At 38.6% G+C, this 25,768-nt stretch overlaps 1 protein-coding gene across 2 annotated transcripts in view; it reads left to right on the plus strand.

Annotated features, from left to right (window-relative positions):
- The window catches only part of LOC145993953 (amine oxidase [flavin-containing] A-like), a 48,311-nt gene that overhangs the window by 3,784 nt on the left and 18,759 nt on the right, over positions 1-25,768 (plus strand). The window contains exons 1-5 of one of the 2 annotated variants that reach the window (XM_083129932.1): positions 1,604-1,721; positions 12,273-12,505; positions 13,467-13,669; positions 14,510-14,712; positions 24,782-24,909. In XM_083129932.1, the coding sequence (XP_082986058.1) occupies positions 1,676-1,721; positions 12,273-12,505; positions 13,467-13,669; positions 14,510-14,712; positions 24,782-24,909 (813 nt within the window). In that variant the 5' untranslated portion in view covers positions 1,604-1,675. Of the gene's footprint in view, positions 1-1,603; positions 1,722-12,272; positions 12,506-13,466; positions 13,670-14,509; positions 14,713-24,781; positions 24,910-25,768 lie in introns of those variants that run through there. The other variant, XM_083129931.1, reaches the window with a different exon arrangement.

Consider the following 25,768-nt stretch of genomic DNA (forward strand, 5'->3'; position numbering starts at 1 on the left):
TCTTCTTTACTTCATCTGCATCTACAAATTCTGTTGATCTTTTTGGCTAAACCTCTGATGCTTCTAAAGTTTAAACCATTCTCATCGCGATTGATCTGACCCACTCAAAACAAAGCTTTCCTTCCAACACCTTCTTTAAATTCTACGTAAGTTAATCACAAGAAAAATCGCATAATTACGTAACTGATAGGCAAGAATTTATGTGTGGAACTAGAATTTCTAAACAGAATTACAGACCCATTATCAATTCAATAATTCTGTTGCTTTTTCCAAACCCATAACTGTTACAACAAAATTAATATACCTCGGTATTATAGTGGTTATTGTGATTGCTTCTTATTAGTAGAACGAATAGCAATGTAGACCTAATTCAAAAGTCGAAATAATTTATTGTGTTGCTGGAGGAAGCAACACTGAGATCTTTATTTGTTTATTTAGAGATTAATTTAATCATACGCAGGCCGGGATTTATATATGTGAAGACCCGAAGCTTACAACACCAAGACCCCACCCCATTCCCCTCCAAGTTTCAGTTATATCTTTTCGCCAAGCTACATGAGGTGGTTAGTTATACCTTTATCTACATTTTTTCATCACATCCAGTGTACCTATTTTTTTTTCTATATGCGGTAGCCTACTTTTCAAAGCAGTTTTTTCCTCAGTGAAGACGGCGACAGGGGAGTAGCAGCCCTCAAGCTCACCCTAAATTCTGATCTCATTTTGACCATACCCTGTATAATCTTGCGCCTCCTAAGCCCACTAGCTGCTTCTAATCATAGAAGTATTCAATTGGTCCCAGTTTTATTGTTTTAAGATCTCTTGTAATTCCTTATTGCTTTCTAATGACAAAGTTAAATCAGCTTTTTATGGGATGATGATATGTGAACATTTCTAGTATAGATAATATTCGTTAATAAAATATACATGTAATGAACACCAGAATACACTTATTTATTGCAACAATCACATATCTCTAAGTATGTGCACTTAGTGAATTTGATTGGGTGGGCAATCGGGTGGGCACAGAAATTTTTGGGTGGCCGCCTGCCCACCCGTGCCCACCCCTGTCGCCGTCCCTGGAGTGCTGCTCCTGAACGTTTCATTTTGTGTTCGGGTGTCAGGTTTTGCAGCCTCAATAGTTCCCAAGATAATGTAGCAAAACCCGCGAGAGAAAACACAAACTTCAACAAAACGTATTCGGCAGAGCCACCGTTCTCTCTACGGTCCGCGTACATTATATACAGAAGGCACAGAAAAAGAGAGCATTGAATAAAGGCACGTTATCAGCACCTTTCTTTTGCATCTTTTTTGAAAACATGTTCAGAATATTTTTTTCGCTTTCCCGACCATAATTTTGCACCTTAAAATAATTTCCCTAATTATAACATGCTTCATTTCTGTTTAAAGAAAGCTGCTCCTAGCATTTTCTTCCCTCGAAATGCATACGCATGTTTTGTTTGGGTTCATATGTTCCAACCGTTGTCTGTCTCGGAGTAAATGTCACGACTCAGATAAGTTTGGACTTTATCGTCCCGGGATTCCTTCACAGATTAGACACTGAAAGTTACGTAATTCTCCAAGATAAAAAAGGTTGCTCATTGCGTCAATTAAAGTGCAGTCAAGCGAGTGGCAGTTGGTGTTTTCTTTTACACAGGTTGACAGACCGAACCTAACAATGGCTCCTCAAGACCCTGTCATTGTTGTTGGCGCGGGACTTAGCGGTGAGGTTGTATTTCTAGTTTTAGGAAGCTTTCAGACCGAGGTGATAAGCGATAAACGACATGGGTCTCTTCGGTCTAAAGCAAACCACTCACGGCGCATGCGCGGAAAACTGGTCGAGGCGACACGAAGCACGGTATCTGTGCACGGTACTGAGAAAACGGCCCAGTCCAAGCGACAAGAGTCACGCGTCGCTTGTCCCCTCGGTCTGAAATCTCTTCTATAGTTAAGTTCGTCACTCAGGACACACTCAGTTTAGGCTCTAGGGGTGTGGAAATTTCCAACATAGGCGTGCGTACAGGCAGGGACGTCGCTAGGGGGGGCACGCGGGGACACTGGCCCCGGGAAACTGTTCTGTATTTGCTGGAAATTTTACTTTGATGACAAATATTGCAAAATAATTCTTCAGTAAATTTTGCTTGCAGTTTGAAACACTTCTTCAATTTTCAGTAGCATGAACCCAAGCAAGGCATTTCTTTCTTATTTTTCTGTTTCTTGCTTGTTGAACACAAACAGATGTATTGGGAGAGGATGCAGTTAATGGTTTTGTGGTCCGCCCCGGTCAGGGAAGTCTGAGACCTATTGTAAATGCACTTTTCCTCCCTGCTGCACACCAGATGCAGGATCCCCCCAAAACCCGCACTTTCTTTTCCTCTGGCCCTGCACTGGCTCCATGGGCGCCGAAAGGATGACACAAAGAGGAAGATTTAGCTACGGGTGGCTAGAACTTTCTGGGTTAATTATTTTATGGTTCAGAAAAGATATTCCCATGCGTTTCAAATTCCAAGAACAGAATTCTATTGCTTGTCTCTTTTTCGGCGCGGGAATGAATGACATAGCGGTTCTTCTCACATACACTCAACCTTCCTGCTAATGACTGCCCTGCAAGGAGGGAAAGGCCACTTTCTGAAAATTCGGAGAAACATCGAAGCGGTCGGTTCATCTGTTGATTTGGTGGACAGTTAATATCTGTCAGTTTGAAGTAGGATTTGTTGTCCGAGCGGTGGTAAACTTCTGTAAACGCGAGAAGATAGCATCACGAAGTGTTTGTGATCTCGTTTTCCTACATTGCGAGTAAAATGTCGAATGAGAAGCTGCCAGATTGTCTTCCTCTGGAAACAATGGATCAGGATCGACTGATCGACCAAATATCCAACATATTGGCATTCTAAAAGAGTGTCTGACTACCACACAAGATCCTGGGTTCGACTCCCATGGTGGTTGATCTCATGTAGTATAATGAAGAATAAACCACGTTTCAATTAAGGAAGGAAACTAGGTATGTTTTTACAGCCGTCTGCATGCTCTATAAGTATTATGTTACAAAATTTGTATATATTTCTGACATTCTGTTATTTTTCTTCATTCAGCCTCCACCTGCAAATGCGAAAGCTGCTGCTGCTTAGGTGGCTAGGTTGGCTAGACATACAAATATAATTAATCCCTAGTCATACAGCGAATAATACTTATAATATAATCATGGGTTATGGAGAAGCAAATAACTTATCAAGCATTTTCTGTTTCTATTTGTTGTGCAGTGGTTAACAAGGTGCATTACGATGCCAGGAGTCCTGGGTTCGAATCCCGGTCTGGGCGTGTGTGTTCTTTATGAATGTCTTCTAATCAATTTCACATCATGTTCACGATTAGCCAAAAAGTGTCAGAAAAGCGAAGTAAAATAAACCAAATCAATCATTTATATATTTCTATATTACGCCGCTGTTCTACCTCTTGGGTTAAATGCGACGATGAGGATGAATTTTGAGCCGAAGGAATGGCGATGGGACAGACATGATACAACTATACCTGTCCAATGTCCTAAGCTTTGACCTCTGGTTTCGTAGTGTGTTATACTCAGTGGAATTCTTAGGAAGAAAAACTGTAAAAGTAGGGTGAAAAGAAGCAAAGTTGTATGATGCATAAAAAGCCACGTTTAGTTCTTCTAAAACCTTCCAATTATCGAGTTCTTGTTTTAAGTCCACTGTATGCACAGTAAGGCTAATCGGGGATCCGAATCACTATGTGCCTCCACCGGGTATCGAACCTGGGACCCCTTGAATGCAAGGCGGCGACGCTACCACTGCGTCATTGAGGAGGCCGAGAAAAACTTGCAATTAGTCAGTAAAATTAAAATTGAGGGACAAGGCCTGCGAAGAGTTCTTTCATTCGGTTGCGCGTGGTCATCACATCGAGTCCCATAGTTTCGAGAGCAGAATTTGCTTCTATATCGCTTTCAAGTACTTCCCAAATTGTCCTCACGATGTTGGAACAGCACAGAAATTTTGGAACTAATACAAGCAGGCACGTACCCAGGAAAGGGGCTCGGGGGCTGCAGTCCTTTCCTGAAATCCTACAAATATCTGATTTTAATTATGTGTAGTAGTAATTAAATTTACTTCATTAACAGGACTAAACATCTTGTATATGGTAAGTTGCAATATACCAAGAAATTCATCTTCAGCACATTTACTCCTCCCTCCAACCTTGTCATCTTTAGATGGCGGCTGCCGATAAGGAATAATCCCCTTCCGAATTCAAATGCTGTCTACCAGCCTGACCACCAGGGATCGAAACTTGAAACTTTCGATTGATTGATTAATTGAACTGGTGTTTTAAGTCCACTTTATGCACAGTAAGGCTAATCGGGACTGGACCTACAGTTTAAAGTGAGATCCGAACAACTATGTGCCTCCATCGGGAATCGAAGCCGGGCAGGTTGTTGAACCTGCCGAACCAAAGACGAGAGCGTAATGATTTGAGCGTGTGGGAACTTAGTTTTATCCAGTGCCATCATATATTCAGTTTTCCACACACAAATAAGATTAATTTTAAGAAATTAGACGTGTGCATATAATTTATTATCGTCATCATTTCCCAAGTGAACAATCAGATGCCATAGAAGACTCGAGCCCGCCCTTGAACTAAGAGATACCGGATTTGATTCCGGTATGAACTGTATACATGAGATGCCTAGCTTGAACTCATTACGCACACATTTCATATTTGCACTGTTGCCAATACTTGTAAACCTGGTTCCAGCACTTTATATCTAAAACCACAGAAAAGGGTTTTACCTACTTCTCAATTTTTTTCCAGCAAATTTGCAAATCTAAAGACTAACAACATTGTTCTTGGTGTATCAGCCATTAAGCTAATGGGTTCATTCTGCATTTAGTTTCCCGAATAATGGCTGTGGATTTCGCAAGAGTATATCGGTAGACTGTTGGGGGCTACAGAAGAAAATGATGTTCCTTTCCAATTTATTGATTGATTGACTTGGTGTTTTAAGTCCACTTTATACACAGTAAGGCTAATCGGGACTGGTACTACAGTGTAAAGTGGGCTCTGAACCACTATGAGCATCCACCGGATATCGAACCTGGAACCCCTTGATTACAAGGCGACGATGCTACCATGCGCCACCGAGGAGGCCTTTGATCCTTTACTTTCCAAGACTATATATATATATATATACACACACATTAATATTATATGATATACAGTAGTGGCATTAATTCTGGACACTTTTAGTAAAATGTTATTTTTTAAAAAATCTCGAATGTAGAAACTATATTCTGTATAGAAATATTAAACAAGTTTAGATGACATCGTTCAGTTACTTCAATAATTGCATCTGAGTGCAGCATTGTAGTCTGATTATAATTGTTATTTTCAACCAACAGAACGCTTGTGTGCGATTGTTGTATAGTAGATCAACTTCCAACTTCTGCAAACAATGAAGCTCACACTTAACCCACAGTACAATACAGAAAATACCAATAATCAGAGAACAATGCTGCAGTAAGATGAAATTCTTGAAGCTACTGAACAATGTACAACAATGATGTTCCCAGTGGACCTACTATACAACAATCGCACCCAAGCATTCTGTTGGTTGAAAATAACAATAACAATAATAGACTACAATGCTCCACTCAGATGCAATTATTGAAGTTACTGAACGATGTCATTTAAACTTGTTTAATATTTCTATACAGAATGTAGTTTTTACATTCGAGATTTTTAAAAAATTAACATTTTACTAAAAGTGTCTAGAATTAATGCCACTACTGTATGTATACAGCATAGGCCTATATGGTGTATAAATAGTTTGTTAATTTATAATAGTTTGATAGAAAAAATCTTACGTTTGCCCCCCCCCCCCCAAACTGATCAACCTAGTTACGTCCCTGCGTACAGGAGACAGTTGCCCCGCCTAAAATTAAAACTCTTGTACCAACTAAACAAAGATTAATATTGTTGGATAGGATATTTTTGTAAGACTGCAGAAGTTCATTATAATGTTGGAACAACAGTGTGTCATATGCAGTGGCCAAGGGGGGTTGGGTTGGTGAGGGTTATAACCACCCCACTTTGACCCAGTATTCCTATAGAAAAGAACATCAAATGCAAGAAAAGATGGCAAAATTAGGGCTGACTACTAAATAATTGTATACCTAACCCCCTCCTTTCTAAAATCCTGGGGTCATATGCTATTCAATACTTGTGAATATAGTGCATTCACTTCGCAAGTGCGTGTGTAGTGAAAGAGCCACATATATATTTTTTAATGATCGCCCTTACCGTGGATTCACCCTTGCCTTCAACTCTCTTTCTCTCGTTTACATGTTTTTCTTATTTTCATTTTGTTTCCTTTCTCAAAGGGGAATTTTTCACCAGTAAAGTTCCCGCTGCTCCACTTCAGATCTGCTGTTCATAAGCATTCCTATCCCTTGTCTAACTTTATTTTCAGTGCCCGATCTTCCGCTTCTCCCCCACATCTTTCAGCACCCATGGCATGAGCATATGTCCCCCATTTAGCTACGCTTTGCTGTATGTATTGTAAATGTTACAATGTTGTTGTTGTTCTTATTATTATCATTATTATTATTATTATTATTATTATCATCATCATCGACGATAATCATTAGACGAGAAACTCTTCACTTAGACAAAAATGATATTTGAATAGCCCACTGTATCAAATTCAATGTAAAGCATATGGCAACAAATGACGACCGAAATCTTCAAAGGATGCTACAAGGGTGGCACCACCACCGGAAACGTTTGACCATAGAATAGTTAGGTTAGGTTAGGTTCTATGGTTTGACGAACAACTCCATTGAATGTTCCTGTATGATTGCCCAAACATTTTCTTTCAAACATTTAAATAAGATGTTTTAATCTCCCCTGGACAAGAATTCTAACCTAGGACCTCTGGCTTCATAGGACGTATTCCTTCAAATGTAACAACTCCTCATATAAATATTATACAAGGAATGGCAGCAACCTCACAATACCATCACACAACACCACATTATTTTAGAAAGGACCTAAATACATGGCTGTTCACTGTTTCAATAACCTTCCAAGTGACATAAAAATAATACAATCAGCTACCTCATATAAAAAGCATGTAAAAAAATACCTATTAGATCATTGTTTTTATTCTGTTAAAGAGTACCTGACAATAAATTGCAAATTGTCACATCCTAAATGAACTCCTAGGACATGTATATGTATGTATTGATTTTATCTATTATATGTATGTAAATTAATGTAAACCTTGCAACTAACAGCACGAACAAGGAGAATCAATTATAATGTAATCAATGTTTTTAAATGTTATGTATAATATCTTCATACTTGTACCTATTTGAAAATAATTATTAACTGTAATGTGCTGACATGTTCCATACCATGTGTGGAAAACAACCACTGTACAATGGTCAAAGGAATGAAATAAATCATATCATACCATAAGATAAGATAAGATAAGATAAGATTTATTTCCATCCACTTGATCATAGAGTACAAATAGCACTATGATATGAGATAGGTCAATTACATGTATAATTTTGAGTACAAAGGAATTAACACATACTTAAGCATATTAAAAAGTATAAAGAGTATAAAATAAAATTACATGTATGATTTTGAGTACAAAGGAATTAACACATACTTATGCATATTAAAAAGTATAAGAGAGTATGGAATAACATAGAAAATAGAAGAAAAATCAAAGGTTATGACTATTAGTGAACATAAAAATACAAGAAAAGTCAAAGGTTATGTCTATTAATGAAAAATATGATCTAAGTACTCCTCTGTGCTATAAAACAAACACTTCATAAGCAAGCTTTTTACTGTTATTTTAAATTTGGTTGGATTATGATTCTTGAATTCCTCTGGCAGCTTGTTATAGAGTTTTACACCTTGAAATCCTAGACCACTATGTGTTTTGGATGTGCGGACAGTAGAAAGGTGGAGGGAGTTATGCATACGAGTGCTGTACTTGTGCATGTCCAGATTTTTTGAGAAGATTTTAGAATTTGAATGAATAAAGTACAACGTTTCTAATATGTACAAACATGGAAGAGGTAATATTTGAAATTCATTGAAAATTTGTTTTGTTGGTTTTGAGAGGGATACATTCTTCATAATTTTTAATATGCGTTTTTGCCAAATAAAAATTTTCTGCATTTTGGGTGAACTGCCCCAGAAAGAGATACCATATGTGAGTACAGGTTGAATCTGTCCAAAATCATATGCTCACCGCCCTTAGTGGTCGAGCAGTTATATTCACTCCCATAAAATACATGCTTGTATAGTGTGTAGTGACTATATAATGTTGTTAAGTATAGAATCAATTATGGGAGAACCCCCATCGAAAGTTGTTTCTGTTATGGTCATGCCACCTGTGCAGGGGCGTCGAAACAGGGGTGGCCGGAGGAGCCCAGGCCCCCTATAAGGGGTCAAATGTCTAACTTTCAACATGGTTTAATTTTGGAACAATATATAATTTGAGTGTTGAAAATTTCATAAAATAATTGAGGATTCTGTGTGAGAACATTTTAGGTCCTTATTTCCTATCATTCCTAATTTAAATTATTTCTTCTATTTACGATTATTAAACTTTTACACACAGGAACTTTGATTTAAAGATGCGGTAAATTACGCAGGGTTCTCTTCTGAAATGGGCTCATCAACAATATGGAGTATATCACCCTGCTGAGTCTTTATAGTGTCCAGTATACCTGTGCATTTACTATATTTCTTGTTTCGAGTACACAGTGAATTTAGACAAAACACAATCCAATGTATATTATTTTGATTTAAACTTTGAAAATATAGCATCCACTTCTTGTGGTGGCCCTCCATCCAATATTAAACCTCTTTGCCCAACAAGATGCCTGGCTCGTGTATCGCCAATTTTATGGAGAATACAATATAATTATATTATCAAAATATAGTTAATTTTTGCTAATGAAGTTTGATGGACACTGATACATATGTTTGTCCTTTCGGAGCTAGATAATTGTAATTACAATTTTATAAAGGTTTTTCTGAAGCTGAAGAAAATGCCCCTTCGCTCCGCAAACGGAAAAAGTCTGTATTTATGCTTTGCTTAGCTTTGCCAAAATATATCGAAAGAAATCAGCGCCTATGCACCTGTCCCACAGATCACATGTTTCCCTCCCTTGCCCCCAACATACGATCTTTCCATGGTTATGACACATACCAGAAAAAGGAGTCAGGAAACAGAGTTGGGGCAGTTACAGTTAATTTATCTCTAATACTATACAAAAATGCTAAGAAATTTTACAAAATGCTATACATGAGCTACACAGAAACATTTGTAGTTTGTGAATGTGCTAATTATATTTCACAAATTCTACAAATGTATCATATAACATAATTCACTGCACAGTTCCTAATCTCCACCATAGTGTTGATGGAAATACAATATTTTATCTAATAAATGATATGTTATCTGCCAACTGAGGCTAGGCAAAAGATTGTGGAGAATAAGTGGGTTGGATTCTTTTGTTCCTGGAATGCAGTTGCTGAGCGAATGTTATTTCAAAAATAAGTTTTATCTTCTATGTTCCTAATAATGTTTACTTTCTTGCTGTTCACCTTTGCGTTTATCTTCTACTTGAACCTTCATTACACTTCAAGGGAATTATCCTTATCAAAATATGTTGCAACACTTCTTCTCAATATGTACATACAAAGAGAAATTTTACAAAATGCTATAATTGGTGATTTATCCACACACACTCACACCCCCACAAAGTGCAATATCCTCCACTGAATTTTTTTTAACAAAAACCTACTTTATGGTCTTTTTGGCTACACTCAAATATCCATTTTATGGTCATTTGAGCTTTATACCCCCACAGTGCTCAAAGTGAGGGAGGATGCAATGGGATGGTATACCTCCCAGCTTGCAAAATTTTCGCAAAGCATCCCTCCAGCTGTTTCATTGTCATCATGTTAAAACATAAGAGTATACCCCCTAAGGCTTAACCAAACATCCCTCAGCTAGCAATTTCCACTTCAAGTACTGCCCCACCTAAAAATAGCCTTACACACATTCATATAGAAACTTCTCAATAAATAAATCCTTTATATTTGAACAAAAATAGGTAATTAACTAGGAAGAATAATACAAATAATACAATTCCACAGCAACCCTTACAATTTAAAGTTTAATAATTAATTTGAAATATTTATTCATGCAAATTCCCAAATTACAGTATCAGTATTCATGCATATATAGGCTGTATGCATGCAGTGGCGTAGCATGAGCATTTGGGGTGGGAACGCCAAGTCCAAAGGAAGGCTACACTTCTTTTTGCTAATAGTTTACTTGTGGGATTACTCGATGTAAGCATTGTCTATTTGAAAGTACAATCTCATTGTGTTTTGTTGCTTAAAGTCTGTCAGCTTTCGATAAAACATGATCCATGCATATATAATAGCTAGCAAGTGAGATGCCTCACTATGCAACAAAGGTTTGGAAGACTTTTGCTATATAGCTTTTCTTAATTAGGTTGTTCAAGTCAGAACATCTTACGGCATTTGGAGTCTTTTGCTCGAAACATAGTATATGTATAACAAAACTATATTTTGATTCTTTCAGTACACTCAGCTAACCAAGGAAACCTTTTGGCATGACGCAAGTCATTAAAAACCCCACCAGAATCACAAGCAATTCCTGAACAATAGTAGAGCCATTATTATTATTGTGGATGATCTAACTATTGATTATTTTACTTCGCTTTACTGCCACTTTTGGCTAATCGTGAAGATGAATATTATATGTGATAAATTGATAAAGTTTAAGGGACACTCACAAAGAATAGCCACTAACAACTCCGCCACAGAGGTCGGCGGATGATCCACCTATCATACACTCTACTGACGTAACAGTACCGACTAGTAATTTAGACTACTGACATACATCACGTTGCATCATAAAAAAACAACAACTGATAATCATTTTAAAATAATTTCATCCAGAGATCATTCGATGTTAAGAGCTTTGAAATGAATGTTAAATATTTCCATTGACAAAATATAAAAGATTTATATATTAACGAACAAATAAACTTTCATATTAGTTTACGGTTAAGCCACAAGCTGAACTTTGCCCATGAATAAATAATCTATGTTTCTAACCTTTCATAATGCTCACTGTATGTATGTATATGTGACACCTTTTTTGGGGAGGGGAGGGGCAGTAACATTAGGAGAAATAGTTTCTTGGAATTTTACTCAAGGATAAAAAAACAGAAGAATGGAGAAATATGGCAATGCTGAAATTCCTAAGCTCACCTGCCAAGATAAAAGTTATGCAATGGAACAAAGGGTTGAAGCTGTAGTTGATATCTCCTTCTTCCCATCATTTACATTCAGTGGTCATTCTCAGTTAGCATATAAAGGTTGCTTCAGAGTTGAAACATGCTTCTCATGTCAAGCACTGGAGCTGATGGGGTTACAACCCCCTCCAAAATTTTGAGCAAAAACAAAATTTTAAATGAATGCATCAAATAACTCACGAAAAACTAAAGTGGTAATAACAAAACCCCTTCAAAATAACACCTGATTATAATTTCTGTCTTTGAACAACTTTCAAAGCGAAGGTTCAAAATTTAAATTACAAAATGTTTTATTGTGTATCCTTCTCCCTATACAATGCACCCATCCCTAAAAAAAATAAAAAAATCTATGTTTGCTAGTGATGTGAAGTGAAAAGGTTTTCTTATGCTATATAAGCTTGCAGCAACTTTGAATTAAGAGAACTATTTACCACGTGTTACAATGACAGCAAGCTTGCCAAGTGATGATTTCCCAACTTGCCCAAGCTAGAATCCACTTTACAAATGACACGACACAAGTACAAGCTTGACACATGCTCACATGCTATGAAGGCTGGTGATATTGCATTTGTATTTTTGTTACTTTTTTGCTCTTTTTGGATAATCGTGGTGATGAGGGTGAGTGATGATTATGTGAAATTGATGTTCTAAATTCAAGTCCCAGCGAGGGCATAGGTGCTATTTGTGTGTCCCTTCATCTTGTAATTGTAATGTATCTGTCCATATTTGCATATTGCAGATTAATTTTGTGGAGAACATGCAAGAAGTAAGGAAATTATCAATTGTACACCCTGTTCAAAATGACAGTTAATCAAAATCAATTGAGTTTCACGTTGACAGTTGTATAATATAGACACGTGTCAAAGTTTCTTTTCTGATTTGCAGGACTGAGTGCAGCAAAGTTATTGGCTAGCAAAGGCATTGATGTAGTTGTTCTCGAAGCTTCAGATCGTGTAGGAGGACGAACATTCACAAAGACAGATCCACTGTATCAATGGGCCGACCTAGGAGCTTCTTATGTTGGACCAACACAAAATCATATCTTAAGGCTTTGCAAGGAAGTAGGATGTGAAACTTTCAAGTGTTATGTTGGGAAAGATGCAATTCACTACAGCAAGGTAAGAAGATTGGTGTGAGAGGGACTTGGACATTAGGCTGCAACAAGGCATTGCTACTGAAGCAAGTGTATCCTTGTATCTTTAGCTGCGAGGTTGAATACAGTAGTGTACTTGAATTTTAACCCTCTGGCAGGCATGTTGGTGGATTTTGTTAATCCAAAAACCATGTGTTTAGATGTGACTGGTGGCACTATAACGTCAGCTCTGCTATTCAAAATTCTTCCACTGGAAATTCTGGAAGGCGGTGTTCTTCTGTCTCCCTTTGTCCATATAGCGGTGTGCTTCCATTTGTTGACATTTTTGGGGTAACTGAGTTTCCCTGCGTGCCTTCTCATGTAACTAAAACTTTGCATTTGAATACTATTGGGGGACTGAGTTACCCTGTATTATTATTATAATTTTGGTTTCTTTTGTATCTTTTATTAGTTTTATCACTGATCACTTTTATAGCAATAAAACTTTGATTTATATTTTTAAAAAAATCTATTCATCATGCCATTGGTTGAAAAAACAACTTATTATTATATAAGTGAAAAGAAATAAAAAATATACACATACATTTGTAAACTCAAATATACAAATAAAGAGTGTAACATGTCTAAATAATGGTATTCAATTATAAATATAGAAAAACCAATCCAATTTTTAAATGAAAAATGGTTGGAGTGTCAAAGTCTCTGTGTGTCAAAGGGTGGAATGATCAATTTATCCAATCTACTTTTACAAGGATTGGTGAACTTTCACTCATATATTTTATATTTTTTTTTAAAAAATATGTTTTTATTGTGTTTTGATATACTTTATGGATGCATGGTCGAGCCTTGGAGGTAGCTGGGGGAAGATCTTATGGTTTAACATTTTGCTCGACCAATGTAAACCAGCAATTATACTTGTTACTTTTGGCCTTAAGTTTTGAACCACACTAATGTCGAATTACAGTGATGACTTTCTATTGTTATAGGGCAAGGCAAATCGGTATCAGACCAGCTGGCCAACCTTTTGGTGGAGAAATCCCCTGGCTGCATGGGACATGAGAGACTTCGCTCGTCAAGTAGAGAAAATGTGTTGGGAGATCCCTAGTGACACCCCTTGGACAGCCCCACATGCAGCAAAATGGGACAACATGACAGTCGAGAACTTTATTAATGAAAATTGCTTAACAAAGTAAGTAATATATGCAAAATGAAATAACAATAAATGTAGAAAAAAGTACTTACAAGTTGTTCTGTGTCCAATACACAATGTTTTGGCCCTTTCAAAACGGGTAAAGGGAAATCTTAAAGAAAATGTATATCCATGTCTTAGGGATGGGATACATTAATCGGCGGCACTCTGTTGGTATCGGCCAATATAGGCATATTGGTGTATCGGTAAAATCACCAATTATTTTACCGATCTGATATATCTATAAATATCTTATAATTTAGTGCAAAATTCTGCCATTTTGATATAATTTTTATGGGTAATTTCCATGCCCTACTTTTTAAAATAGTAATTGTCTAAATATGCAACTTTCTTTGCTCTGCAGTCACCTCGAAACACACATTTATTACGGAGTTCAATGGACCATTCATGTTTTTCAAGGACCGTTTGGAATTTTACATCGGATCGGTAGAATATTGGTTCTCGGTATCGGTAAATTTTATATTGGTACTTTATTGATATCAGCCAAAATTTCATATAGGCCCGTCCCTACGCATATATACTTTCTATTAGCATATGTGTGTTACCATATTTTAAAAATTTATATGTATTCTCATGGATGAAATGTACAAATATATAACACATATTTAGTTTTAGAAATGAACACTGCATCATACTAAGGAAATAATGATTACTGGAATATGTATAGGTCTCTGGCAGAGATATGTCCATGGCCTTCATTGAAAGTGTGCCAGTGAGAACTGTAAATCAGTATCAAGTCAGCTCTAAGTCTTCATAAAGTGAATAAAGTTTTAAAGATAGTTTCCATAGTACATGATCAGAATGCTATTTCATTTACAGAGATGCAGCAGAATTTGCCAGAGCTATATGCATTACAAATAACACAGCAACTTCTCACGAAATGTCACTTCTGTTTTTCCTCTGGTATATACGTCAGGCGAATGGCCTTCACAGGATTTGGAATGTGGATGGAGGAGCACAGGAGAGAAAAATTGTGGGAGGAACACAAGGCATTAGTTTGAAAATTGCAGAAATACTTGGAGGTAGGGAGAATTTTGATTTTATGTTTAATCATAGCATTAAGTCTGTTTGTGTAAAAAAGAAAACATCCACATTTTATTAAAGTGCAAGAACATGTATTGGATAGGGTACAAAGCTGCGGTGGTCAGATGGGTAAGGCATCTGATGGATGGTCGATTTCAGGTGTGTAGTTCCTGCACATGGGCTTCCAGAAGGAGAGAGGGGGAAAGGGGTGCATGGCTTCCCCCTGGAAAATGAAAGTCAACCAAAAATTATATATATATTTCACACATATAATTTCATTTCAGCCACAATAATATGTGTTAATTATTGCATGAATATGATAAATTCGAAGTTAAGCAACGTGTTTTGAGGGAAAAACACTATTACTGGGGAAAATATGCTTTGTTTACCCCCCCCCCCTGCCCCTGGAACAAAATACCTTTCTTGCCTTTCCCTGGAAATAATCCTGCAGATGTCCATGTTCTTGCATAGCGTAGCTCTGGGTTCACACAACCTGTAATAAATTGGTACCTGAGGGGCTATAGGTGGTTGGAAAGTGGTGCTGATTACATCACCTTCGTGAATGGCCGAGATTGTAAATGTGTTGGGCTTTACCTCCACATCCCCCCCCCCCCATATGACTTGATGGGATATTTCACTGTGCAAGAAGGCTTTACCTTTCTTTTACTTCTTCAGTCTGGTTTGTGCATTTGCTTTTCCCATATTTTTTACCTTCTGATAAAGATAGATGTGGCCATGGGCATTCGGAGGGGGAATTGAACAAAGTTCAGTTAGTTAGTATTCAAACAGAATAATAGAAGTAAAAACTGCATTACATCGAAAAATTTAGTGTAAAATACAGGAACAAGGTTTAGTTTTTTCATATTCTACTATTTAATCCAAAGTTAATCTGGACTTTTCAAAATTATTAACATCAGAGTTTTATGTTAGGGGCCACACAAAATATGAATGCCGGGAAAATATTCTACAACAAGCTGCCTCATGACATAAAACTGATATCTCCAAAAAATAAACAAATAGAAACAATAAAAAAAATATTTGACAGAGAGAGCTCTCTACAGTATCAGAGAATTCATGGAACAAGACAATACAAGACCAATGTACTAAACCAGGCACGTATCCAGAAATTATTTTCGGGGGGGGGCTAAACATCATTTTTTTTACAGGGGTATAGATAGAACCTCACAAGGTTTAAGGTCGATGGTGGCGATTTAGTTCCAAAACGGTGGGGGGTAAACGGTCTCTTGGTAGACAAAGGTTGGCATTAAAAAGCCATAGTGCGGGGCCAAAAATGGAGAGCAACTGTCTCCTAAATTTGCCACTGTTTAAGCTGCTGTTTTTTTCTTTTAGAACGTGATATCGGGATATTTTTTATCACTCGACTCCTCTGTTGCAATGTACGAACGTTGTGTTTGTGCCGAAACGATCTCAGTATGTGTACGTGTCCGTTTCACGAAGCTGTTATGCAATGGACAATCCATTCGAATGTTTTGATTTGATTTATTTTATTTTACTTCGCGTGTTGTGCCTCTTGGCTAATTTGTGAAGATGGGGATGAGTGATGAAATGATGAAATTGATGAATGGGGTTCAAATCCGGAAACTTTTCTAACGTTGGAAGTGGCCCAGGCGCCCACCCAGCGTCGAATAACATGGGTACCTGGGGGAAACACTGGGGGGTAAAGGCGGTCAGGGGCGTGATGCTGATCACATCACCCCCACACACGACCGGATCAAGAAAGTGTGGGGCGTTACCCCCCACACCCCCTACACGCCTTCATGGCGTGGTGCTAAGCACAGGGGAATGCTTTACCTTTTTCTACCTTTTACATTCGCAAACAACCATGCCTGAGCGGGATTCGAACCCGGGACCCTTGGCGTCACAGCACGATGTGCTAACCACTCAGCCACAGGGTCCGGCCCATTCGAATGTGTTCTCTCAGGTTTGGATATGATCCTTTATCGTGTTGTCGCCTGCCTTCGAAACGTAACATTAACAAAAATCCTAATTTTCCATCCTTGTGACTTGGATCTTCAAGATTTAGTAAGAATTCAGACCGAAGGCACACACACGTCGTTTGCAATGAGTGACCCAATCAACAGAAACTTTTCACACCGTAGCGGCACGACAGGCTGCACAAGCCTGTGTTCGATTTGTGAAATCCTCAAGTGACACGTATAGCTTGTAGCTTTGGTGTGAAACCTGGTGGGTCAATCTCATTGTCACCTTGAAACGGCAGCTCATGTTGACCACAGAAGAAAAATATCTTGTCAACCGGTGGGAATGTCCCTTAGTTTTATTCTATATCTTTTTTCTGTGCTTGTTAATTAAACAGGCAACATCTTACAGTTGGGCATACACAAGAAATGTGCCATGCAGAAATTTTAGCGGAAAATACAGGCTCCACCAGGCATACTGTGCCATTCCTCTACAGCGACAGCAAAAGATCAAGCGGAGCCAAGGGTGACTCGGTAGCTCACTTGGTAGAACAAAGAATGGCAGGGTACAGGCACGTATCCAGGAATTCCTTTTGGGGGGGGGGGCTGAACTACATATCTTTAAGGGGTATAGATAGAACCTCACAATTGTATGTTTAAGGCCTGTGGTGGCGATTGGGTTCCAAAACGTGGGAAGGGGGGGGGAGGGTCAACGAAAATGTATTTCCTCTTGGTAGACAAGGCCTAGGATTAAGAGGCAAAAAAATGGGGAGCAACTATCCCTTAAATGGTTGCCACTGTTTAAGGCTGCCATTTTAATCAGAACGTGAAATCGGAACGTTTTTTACCACTCGACTCCCCTGTTTCCATGCATTAACATTGTGTGCCAGAACTATCTGAGTGTGTGTGTTTGTCCATTTCTTCTCATCAGTCATCAACACAATCTATGGTGTCTGAGTGTTTTTACGAAGCCGTTACACAAGCACGGGATGGACAATCCACTCAACAACGCGAGATTCAAACTGTGGGCTGCGAGGTGGACGCAGAAAGTTCTTGAATATTTCTCTGATTCGAGCCTGAACACCACTACTGTGTCTTGTCCTCCCATGTTTGCAGCTCTTATAAAAGCCAAAACCCACTAAATTGTTCATATTCAGGCCTCTGAAAACCCTTCAGTTCCCAACACATATAATGTTTCGTCTCCCAATATGATCAAATGCTTACTTATTTATTTCTAGTGACGTGCCCAAGGGAGGATTGGTGGGGTCATAACCCCATTTGATCCAGTATTCCTTTAAGAAGGAATGTGAAAGACAGGAAAAGATGGCAAAATGAGGACTGACTACCAAAAATAGTATTCGTAACCCTTCTCCCTACCGATAACCCTGGTCACGCAATTCTTTATACCGGACACATTTTTTTTTAAAATCAACTCACCAGAAGTTTTTATCATTTCGTATTCGAGACTTACGTAAAGTGCGTTCTTCCTGCAGATTTGGATATTATCCTTTAGGGTGATTTTGCTTGCCTTCGCACCTAACCTTAAAGAAGTCCTAATTTTCCATCCTTGTGACTTGGATCTTCAAGACTTAAGTAGATTTCAGACCGAGGGGATGCGCAATATATGACGTATGGAATGAGCCAATCAACAAAAACGTTTCACACCATAGCGACACAAAAGGCCTCACAAACAAACGTTCGACTTGTGAAATCCTCAGGCAACACAGTGTGAAATCTCCCTTAGTAGGCCACTGTCATCGTCATCTCGAAACGGTAGCTCGTATTGACCACCGAAGACAAAATTTTTCCTCAACCGGAGGGAATGCTCCTCAGATTTCTTCTTTCTCCTTTATTTTCTGTGCTTGTTAATAAAACTGGTAACATCTTACAATTTGACATACACAGAACATGTACTATGGAGCCTATACATTTTAGCGCAAACTCAGTCGAAGTCAAGGTTGGATCGGTGGCTCAGTTGGTAGAGCAATGGCATGGTATGCCAGAGCCCTGATTCGGGTCCTGGTAGAGCCTGCAATTTCCGTTAAAATAACTGCATATGCAACATCTTCTTGCTTTCTCTTCTCGACATTCATAACATTTTCGGCTGTCCCTTCATGGTAGTTAAGTATTTGTTTGTGTGCGAACCCAGTAGACTTAAACAAAATTATTTCTTTTATGCCATGAAATTCTCGGACTGCATACATGAAATTTTGTTCAGGCACAGCTAAATCATCAGTCAAAACTTTGATTTTCAGTTGATCTGTGAAGCTTATTTCTGTTTTAATAAACAGCTGAAATATTCACTTTAGAAAGAGAGACCTTCGATCTCATCGGCCCTCGACCTGAACTAGCTGCACTACACTGAGGCTCCAGAAGTTCCGCTGTCGTCAATGTCTTCAGCTTTGAACCCGAACTAGTAGATTTCGTTACTTTACGATACTCAGTTGTTTTTTATTTTTATTTTGAATCACTAGATCTTACAAAGAAAGCAATGGACACTCACAGATCACTAATCGACTGTATGAATTGCCATACTCTGAAAATTCTGAAGTCTCATTAACCGATTCTGTTGTACAGATCAACCGGTAATTGAAGCCGCATATTTATATCCTCATTATATTCTAGAACGTTCCGCAGATAAAACGATTCGTTAATATTGCCAGTAGTTCGACTCCTTCTCTTATTCAAGAACGTTCCCTCTTGCGCTTTCCAGAGATTAAAAATTACAACGAATCCTCCTACTTGTGGCACTACCTTTGTTGTGCAACTTCCAAAAAGTTGGCTGCAACAACACCGAAGTCGCCGAAAGCGCAAGAAAAGTTTGCGTGCAACATTATCAAGAACAGGGTTATATAGAACATTCTCCGTCTTTATAATTACGTATTCAAGAAGACAAAAACATAATTTTATGTAGTGTAAACTGAAAATTTTCTGTTTGTGTGTGTGTGTGTGTGTGTGTGTGTGTGTGTGTGTGTGTGTGTGTGTGTGTGTGTGTGTGTGTGTGGGCCTCAAGCACCCTGATAACCACCTTGGATACATGTTATTGACAATAACAGGGTTATAGAACATTCTCCGCCTTGTCTTTATAATTATGTATCTCCTTAAATTATCGTCACATTATTCAAGAAGACAGAAACATAATTTTATGCAGTGTAAACTGAAATATTTCCTGAAGGGCCGATTCGAGCCCTCTGATCCCCACCTTGGATACATGCTATTTACAATAATAAGGTTATAGAACATTCTCCATCTTGCCTCTATAATTATTACTCTCAAATTATCATCATATTATTCAAGCATTAATGACCTAATTTTATCTAACGTAATCTGAAAAATTTCCTGAAGGGGGCATGAGCCCCCTGATCTCCATCTTGGATACGTGCTATTAACAATAACAAGTTTATAGAACATTCTCCGTCTTGCCTCGATAATTATTTTTCTCCTTAAATTATCGTCACATTATTCAAGAAGCCAATAGCCTAATTTTATCTAGTGTAAACTGAAAAATTCCCTGGGGAGGGGGGGGGGGGGCTCGAGCCCCTGATGCCCATCTTGTATACGCGCTATTAACAATAACAGGGTTATAGAACATTCCCCGTTTTGCCTCGATAATTATTTCTCTCCTTAAATATTGTCACATTATGCACAGGCCCGTAGCTAGAGGGGGGGCAACTGCCCCCCCCCCTGAGCACCTGCTCTGCCCCCCCTGTGAAAATTACAGAACACGTTCATACCTGGAATTTTCACTAATCTTTACAATTATATCATGTGTTACTCTAGCAACATTACAAAGACACTTATTGATTTTGTGATTTATTAGGGTGTATGGGATTCCGTATAATGTCGTATCAGGATTGGGGGGAAAAATTCCCTTCCAGATTAGACTTCGGGAAATGATTTCACAATTTTCATTATCTAGAACCGTTGTGACATTTTGAGTAGTATTGTATTAAAGGTGTCTAATGTCTTTGGATGTTTTTCTTGGATGTGTTGCTATGAACTTTGAATTGCTTAAATTTTTGTTTCCCAAGTCTATCTTTTGGTAATAGTGTGGTAGAGAGAGGGAGTGGATATTTGATTTTTTTTACTTTGCGTTGCTTCTCTGCCACTTCTAGCTAATCGCAACAATGAAGGATGACGTGAAATTGATGAAGAGACACTCACACACAGTGCCGCAAATACAGGGGGCAGGGGGCATTGTCCCCTCCCCCTGACCTTGGACAGAAGTCCATTCTAGGGGAAGCAAACATTTAAGTAGAAAAACAATACTAGGAGAATATCAGAATAGCAGGACAATTAATTGGATACTCATGATGGAATTAGTTTTTATGTGTTCCTTACATTTTTCTACCAGATGGCCAAGGGCACTTGCAAGGGGCAGAGAGGGGCAATTGCCCCCCTCCCCTCGATTTCAAATTTTATACAAATAAAAAAACATATCATAAAATTTTCTTGCTCGCTTCGCTCGCAATGTCTGTTCTTCTTATGGTCCAAGTTTAGAGCTATAGCTATAGGGCCGCACGAGTCAGCCCTGAGAGCCAAACGATATATATGGGGGAAAAATGTTAAAGATAATGGCATGGCATGGTGCCCCGTGAAATTATTGCACCCTATTAGAACAATTTCTTTCTATGAAACTTAATATGAAATATTAATGATGACACTGTAATCCAAGAAGTCATTGTTCAATCATGGGATTCCTATTTGTTTGTCAGGTGTCAAAAAATGTATTTCAACTATAATATAATACAATTCACACAATATTAACACAAAATGGTTAACGTAACCAGTAAGCAAACGTTGTCTGTAGTGATGCAAGAGTCTCCCCTTTGAAAGAAATAGAGTCCGTAATGGACTAAGGGACCCATGTTTTAATGTTTTAACAAGTACAAAAAATGTATTAGCTACAAATTTTTACACAATTCATCAAAATGTAGGTAATATGTAACCATTATTATTTAATTAATTCTATTTTTCTTGCATAACACAACACAATGGTGTTGTTGGATTCTCGTTAGATTCCTTTGTGCGTAATAATCTTGCATACTGGAAACTAGAGGAAATCAGTATGAAGCATCATTTATAAAGGGCTCCCTTAATCAGTTCTGCAGAGAGGCCCAAAGTTGTTGGTGCATATTAATCATCTATTAACATTATCGACCTGTAAATATCAAGTAGATACAGTCCCTATTAGCCTACCTAGGTATTTATGTTAAACTTTATATTCTTTGGCAATCTGGAAAGGTCATTATCGAAATATTGCTATTTGATATTGCTAGAAGTTCTTTTGTTCGTTGCAGTTTCAAGATATCATCCCTTTTCTGTTACTTATCTCTTTTGGGGGAGAAGGCAAGTGCCTCTGTGTACCCTGTTATATCTGCCAATGCGACACAATAAATTACAGTAAAAATTTGCCCCCTCTAGGATTGACTTCGCCCCCCCCTACAAAGAATTCCTGGCTACGGGCCTGATTATGCAAGAAGCCAAAAACCTAATTTTATCTAGTGTAAACTGAAAAATTTCCTTGGGGGAGGGGGCTCGATCCCCCTGATTCCCAACTTGGATACGTGCTATTATCAATAATAGGGTTACAGAACATTCTCCGTCTTTCCTCGATAATTATTTCTCTCCTTAAATTATCCATATATTTTTTTTCACACCACAAGGAACCAAAAACCTCATTTTATCTAGTGTAAACTGAAAACTTTCGGGGGGGGGGGGGGGGGCTCGAGCCCCCTAAGCCCCCTCCTTGGATATGTGCCTGTACTAAACAATATGTATTTTAATTGTATTCTTATTTCAATCATGCAACAATGACAATGTGTTTTTATTTTTATTGTATTGTAATGAAGTTTATTTTTCAATTTTGACTTTGGTGTAGTGATGTAATGTACTACACAATGTTTCTTCTTTTTTGTTATGATGTACTAAACTAATTGTTATTTCATTATGTATCATGACATTTTCCATGCCCTTTTAATCAAGGGTCAATGGAAGAAAATAAAATTCAAATTCAAATTCTTTATGATTAAAATTTCTCCCAAATTTTAAACTTTTTCTTGAATGAGGTGCGTAAAAGTTAATAACAAAAGAGAATAACTATGCATTTCAGTATATTAACTGTGTGAAATGTAAGAAAAAGAGGAAAAAGGCTGTGTTGATAGTCACTCATCTGGTATATACTAAAAGCGGTAATCCCAAATAAAAGTAAAATCAAACTAAAAATCTGGTATATTGAGTATAAGTCTCTCCGTATGGGATGTAATAATGATAATGATAAAGTTTGGAATAAAGTTGGTTTATTTTTATTAGTATATAATAGTTATTATTGTATAATGATAATTACAACGAGGATTATTACAACCTTGGTGACAATGAAGTTCGACCAGAAAGGGATACGTGATTAAATGCACAGAGGCATAGGCGGTGGAATGGGTGACCCGCAGAAGTGACGCATGTGTGTAAGAGGAGGCGTGTGAGCAGGCAAGAATCGTGATCCCAGCATGTTGCACCCAAGGTCACGTAAAGAACGAAAACGGGGAACTATACGCGTGACATTGAACTTCGACCAGGCACCAGACCCATACGGGAAATTCCAGATAGTGGCGCATTCGACGGAAGCATGACGTCACGGACACGATAAGGGAGTCCACCGTATATAAGCGCGTGCTGTGCACCGAGGAACCGCAGTGCATCATCACCATGGCCAGGGTCAAACCTATTGACAACACCGTGAGGAGAAGAGTAGTGGAGTTGCAACGGGATGGACTCAGTGAACGGGAAATAGGGCGCCAACTGAACTTACCCAAGTCAACTGTCCACTGCATCATCAAACACCACCAAAATACGGGTACTACAGAGCCAGGTAAGGCCCCCGGTCGAAAACGCTGCTGAGCGTGCGTGACCTACGGATATTTAGGCGCTATATCCAGACCAACAATCATGTTTCTGTGGCCGAATTACGACTGTGGACTCGAGAACGCTTTCACATTGAAGTGTCAACCAGAACCATTCGCCGTTACCTACAGCGATGCAGTTACCGAGTGTACAAGGCGAAACGTAAACCTTTCCTTTCCATGTTGAACAAAGGCAATCGTCTACGGTGGGCACGAATGTACCGGGGATGGACATTTCGGCAGTGGAACAGGGTTTTGTGGACGGACGAATCTATTTTCAATGTTGTGTACGGGAAAATACGGAAAACAGTCATTTGTCGGAAGGAGGAACAGAATGAAGCAAAATGTTATGCACGTCGGGTACAGAAACCTGCGTCAGCGATGGTATGGGGATGCATGACGGCATCTGGGGTTGGCCCACTACACGTCTGTGAGGGCATTGTGAATGCACACGCCTATACACGCATACTGGAGTGGCATCTTCCCACAGTGCGAAGGCACCTGTTCCACAGGCAGCGTCTCATCTTTCAACACGACAATGCCAGGCCTCATACAGCGTGGCTGACAAGAGAATGGTTGACTCGCCATCATGTGCGAACTCTGCCATGGCCACCATCGATTCCCGACCTCTCGCCCATTGAGAATGTGTGGCGTGTTCTTAAGCGACGTGTGCAACAGAGGGGACCCACGACAGTGGCTGCTCTTATCGCCTGCCTGCAGGAGGAATGGCACCGGATCGATGTGGAATACCTTGAACGACTCGTCCGCTGCATGCCCCGACGCATTGCCACAGTTATTCGCCGACGGGGCGGCGTCACACCATGGTAAACAGGATCCCCTCTAACAGTGGTCGAACTTCAATGTCACGTGTAGATGGACGAAAATGTTTTATTTTGTGTGGACACCATACATTGCTGCGTTGCAGCGGAAATTTATGTTTTCCTTTGTTCCATGTAGCCTGCTGAATAAAATATGTTCAGCATATGCATGTGTTCTTCTTTTGCAACGCACTCCTATATTTGTGACTGGTCGAACTTCATTGTTACTAAGGTTGTAATATTATTTGTTTTATCAATGGATTGCTCCCCTACAAAAATTTCCAGCAATACACATGGATGGGGCTACCAAAAATACTTTATGAGAAAATAGCAAATATTTGTAGTAATTTTCTTTGCCTTGATGATGTCCACATTTCAGTATATGGCATGTATTGTGTTACAATCACTGTATTTCAGATAAAATCCACCTCAATTCACCAGTGTCTGTAATCAAACAGGATCAAAATGGTGTATCTGTTACAACTCTAGATGGTGTAACAACGAATGGATCTTATGTAATACTTGCAGTTCCGCCAGCAATTCAGGTCAGTAAGTGTTCGGCCCTCACACTCGTAACATGAATATTAGTCTGTACAGGTTGTGTAATATTCAGTAGCAGTGATACCAACTTTGGCAACCTCTGCAGAAATGACTATGTACTACTCAACTCAATCATTTAAAAATGTATTTTTTTAAACATATAAAATAAAATGGCTAGAACAAAAGTTCCTTAATAAGTGTGGTACGAAACAAACAATTTGTATACTTTCTTATTTTATGCCATTTTATGCCACTTTTGGCTAATCACAACAATGAGGATGGAAGATGACTAGATGCAGGGGTGTCTCTAGAATTTTTCATCTAAATAGGGTGTAAAGTCATATCTACTCACACAGCACAAATCTCCAAGGGATATCCACAATGTCCAGATCAGATCATGAATATCCATTAGATGTCCATGGGATATCCTGCTCTGCTGGATGTCCATGCGATATCCCATCCTGGACATCCATGGGACCTCCAAGGTTGGATATTCATGGGATATACGGTATGTGTCCACATGTTATTCAGAAAGTTACATTCATGCTTCAGTATCTGTGGAAATATGAATTCATAGTGTCTAGCCATTCAGCTGATTATTTAGGACACAGACTCTGTGATGCAGTCTTAAACCATAACTCGCAAGCATCCTCCGAAGGCATGGTGGCATGTGGCCCATTCTCTGATCCAGTCAGTCATGCATGCACACAAGGCCAGGTGAAGTTCCTTTCCTATGACACTCTTGTGTCTCGCCAGTTTGCATTGAGGAAGTTCCTGTTCTAACATGTAGCAGTGAAGAATAAGCTCAAATTCGGTGCATTCATGTCTTATCATGTTAATGCTGTGAATATAAAGTGTTTTTTG

The sequence above is a fragment of the Lepisma saccharinum genome, chromosome 10, assembly GCF_977018435.1.
Source record: "Lepisma saccharinum chromosome 10, izLepSacc3.1, whole genome shotgun sequence".
In the NCBI taxonomy this organism is placed as follows: Eukaryota; Metazoa; Arthropoda; class Insecta; order Zygentoma; family Lepismatidae; genus Lepisma; species Lepisma saccharinum.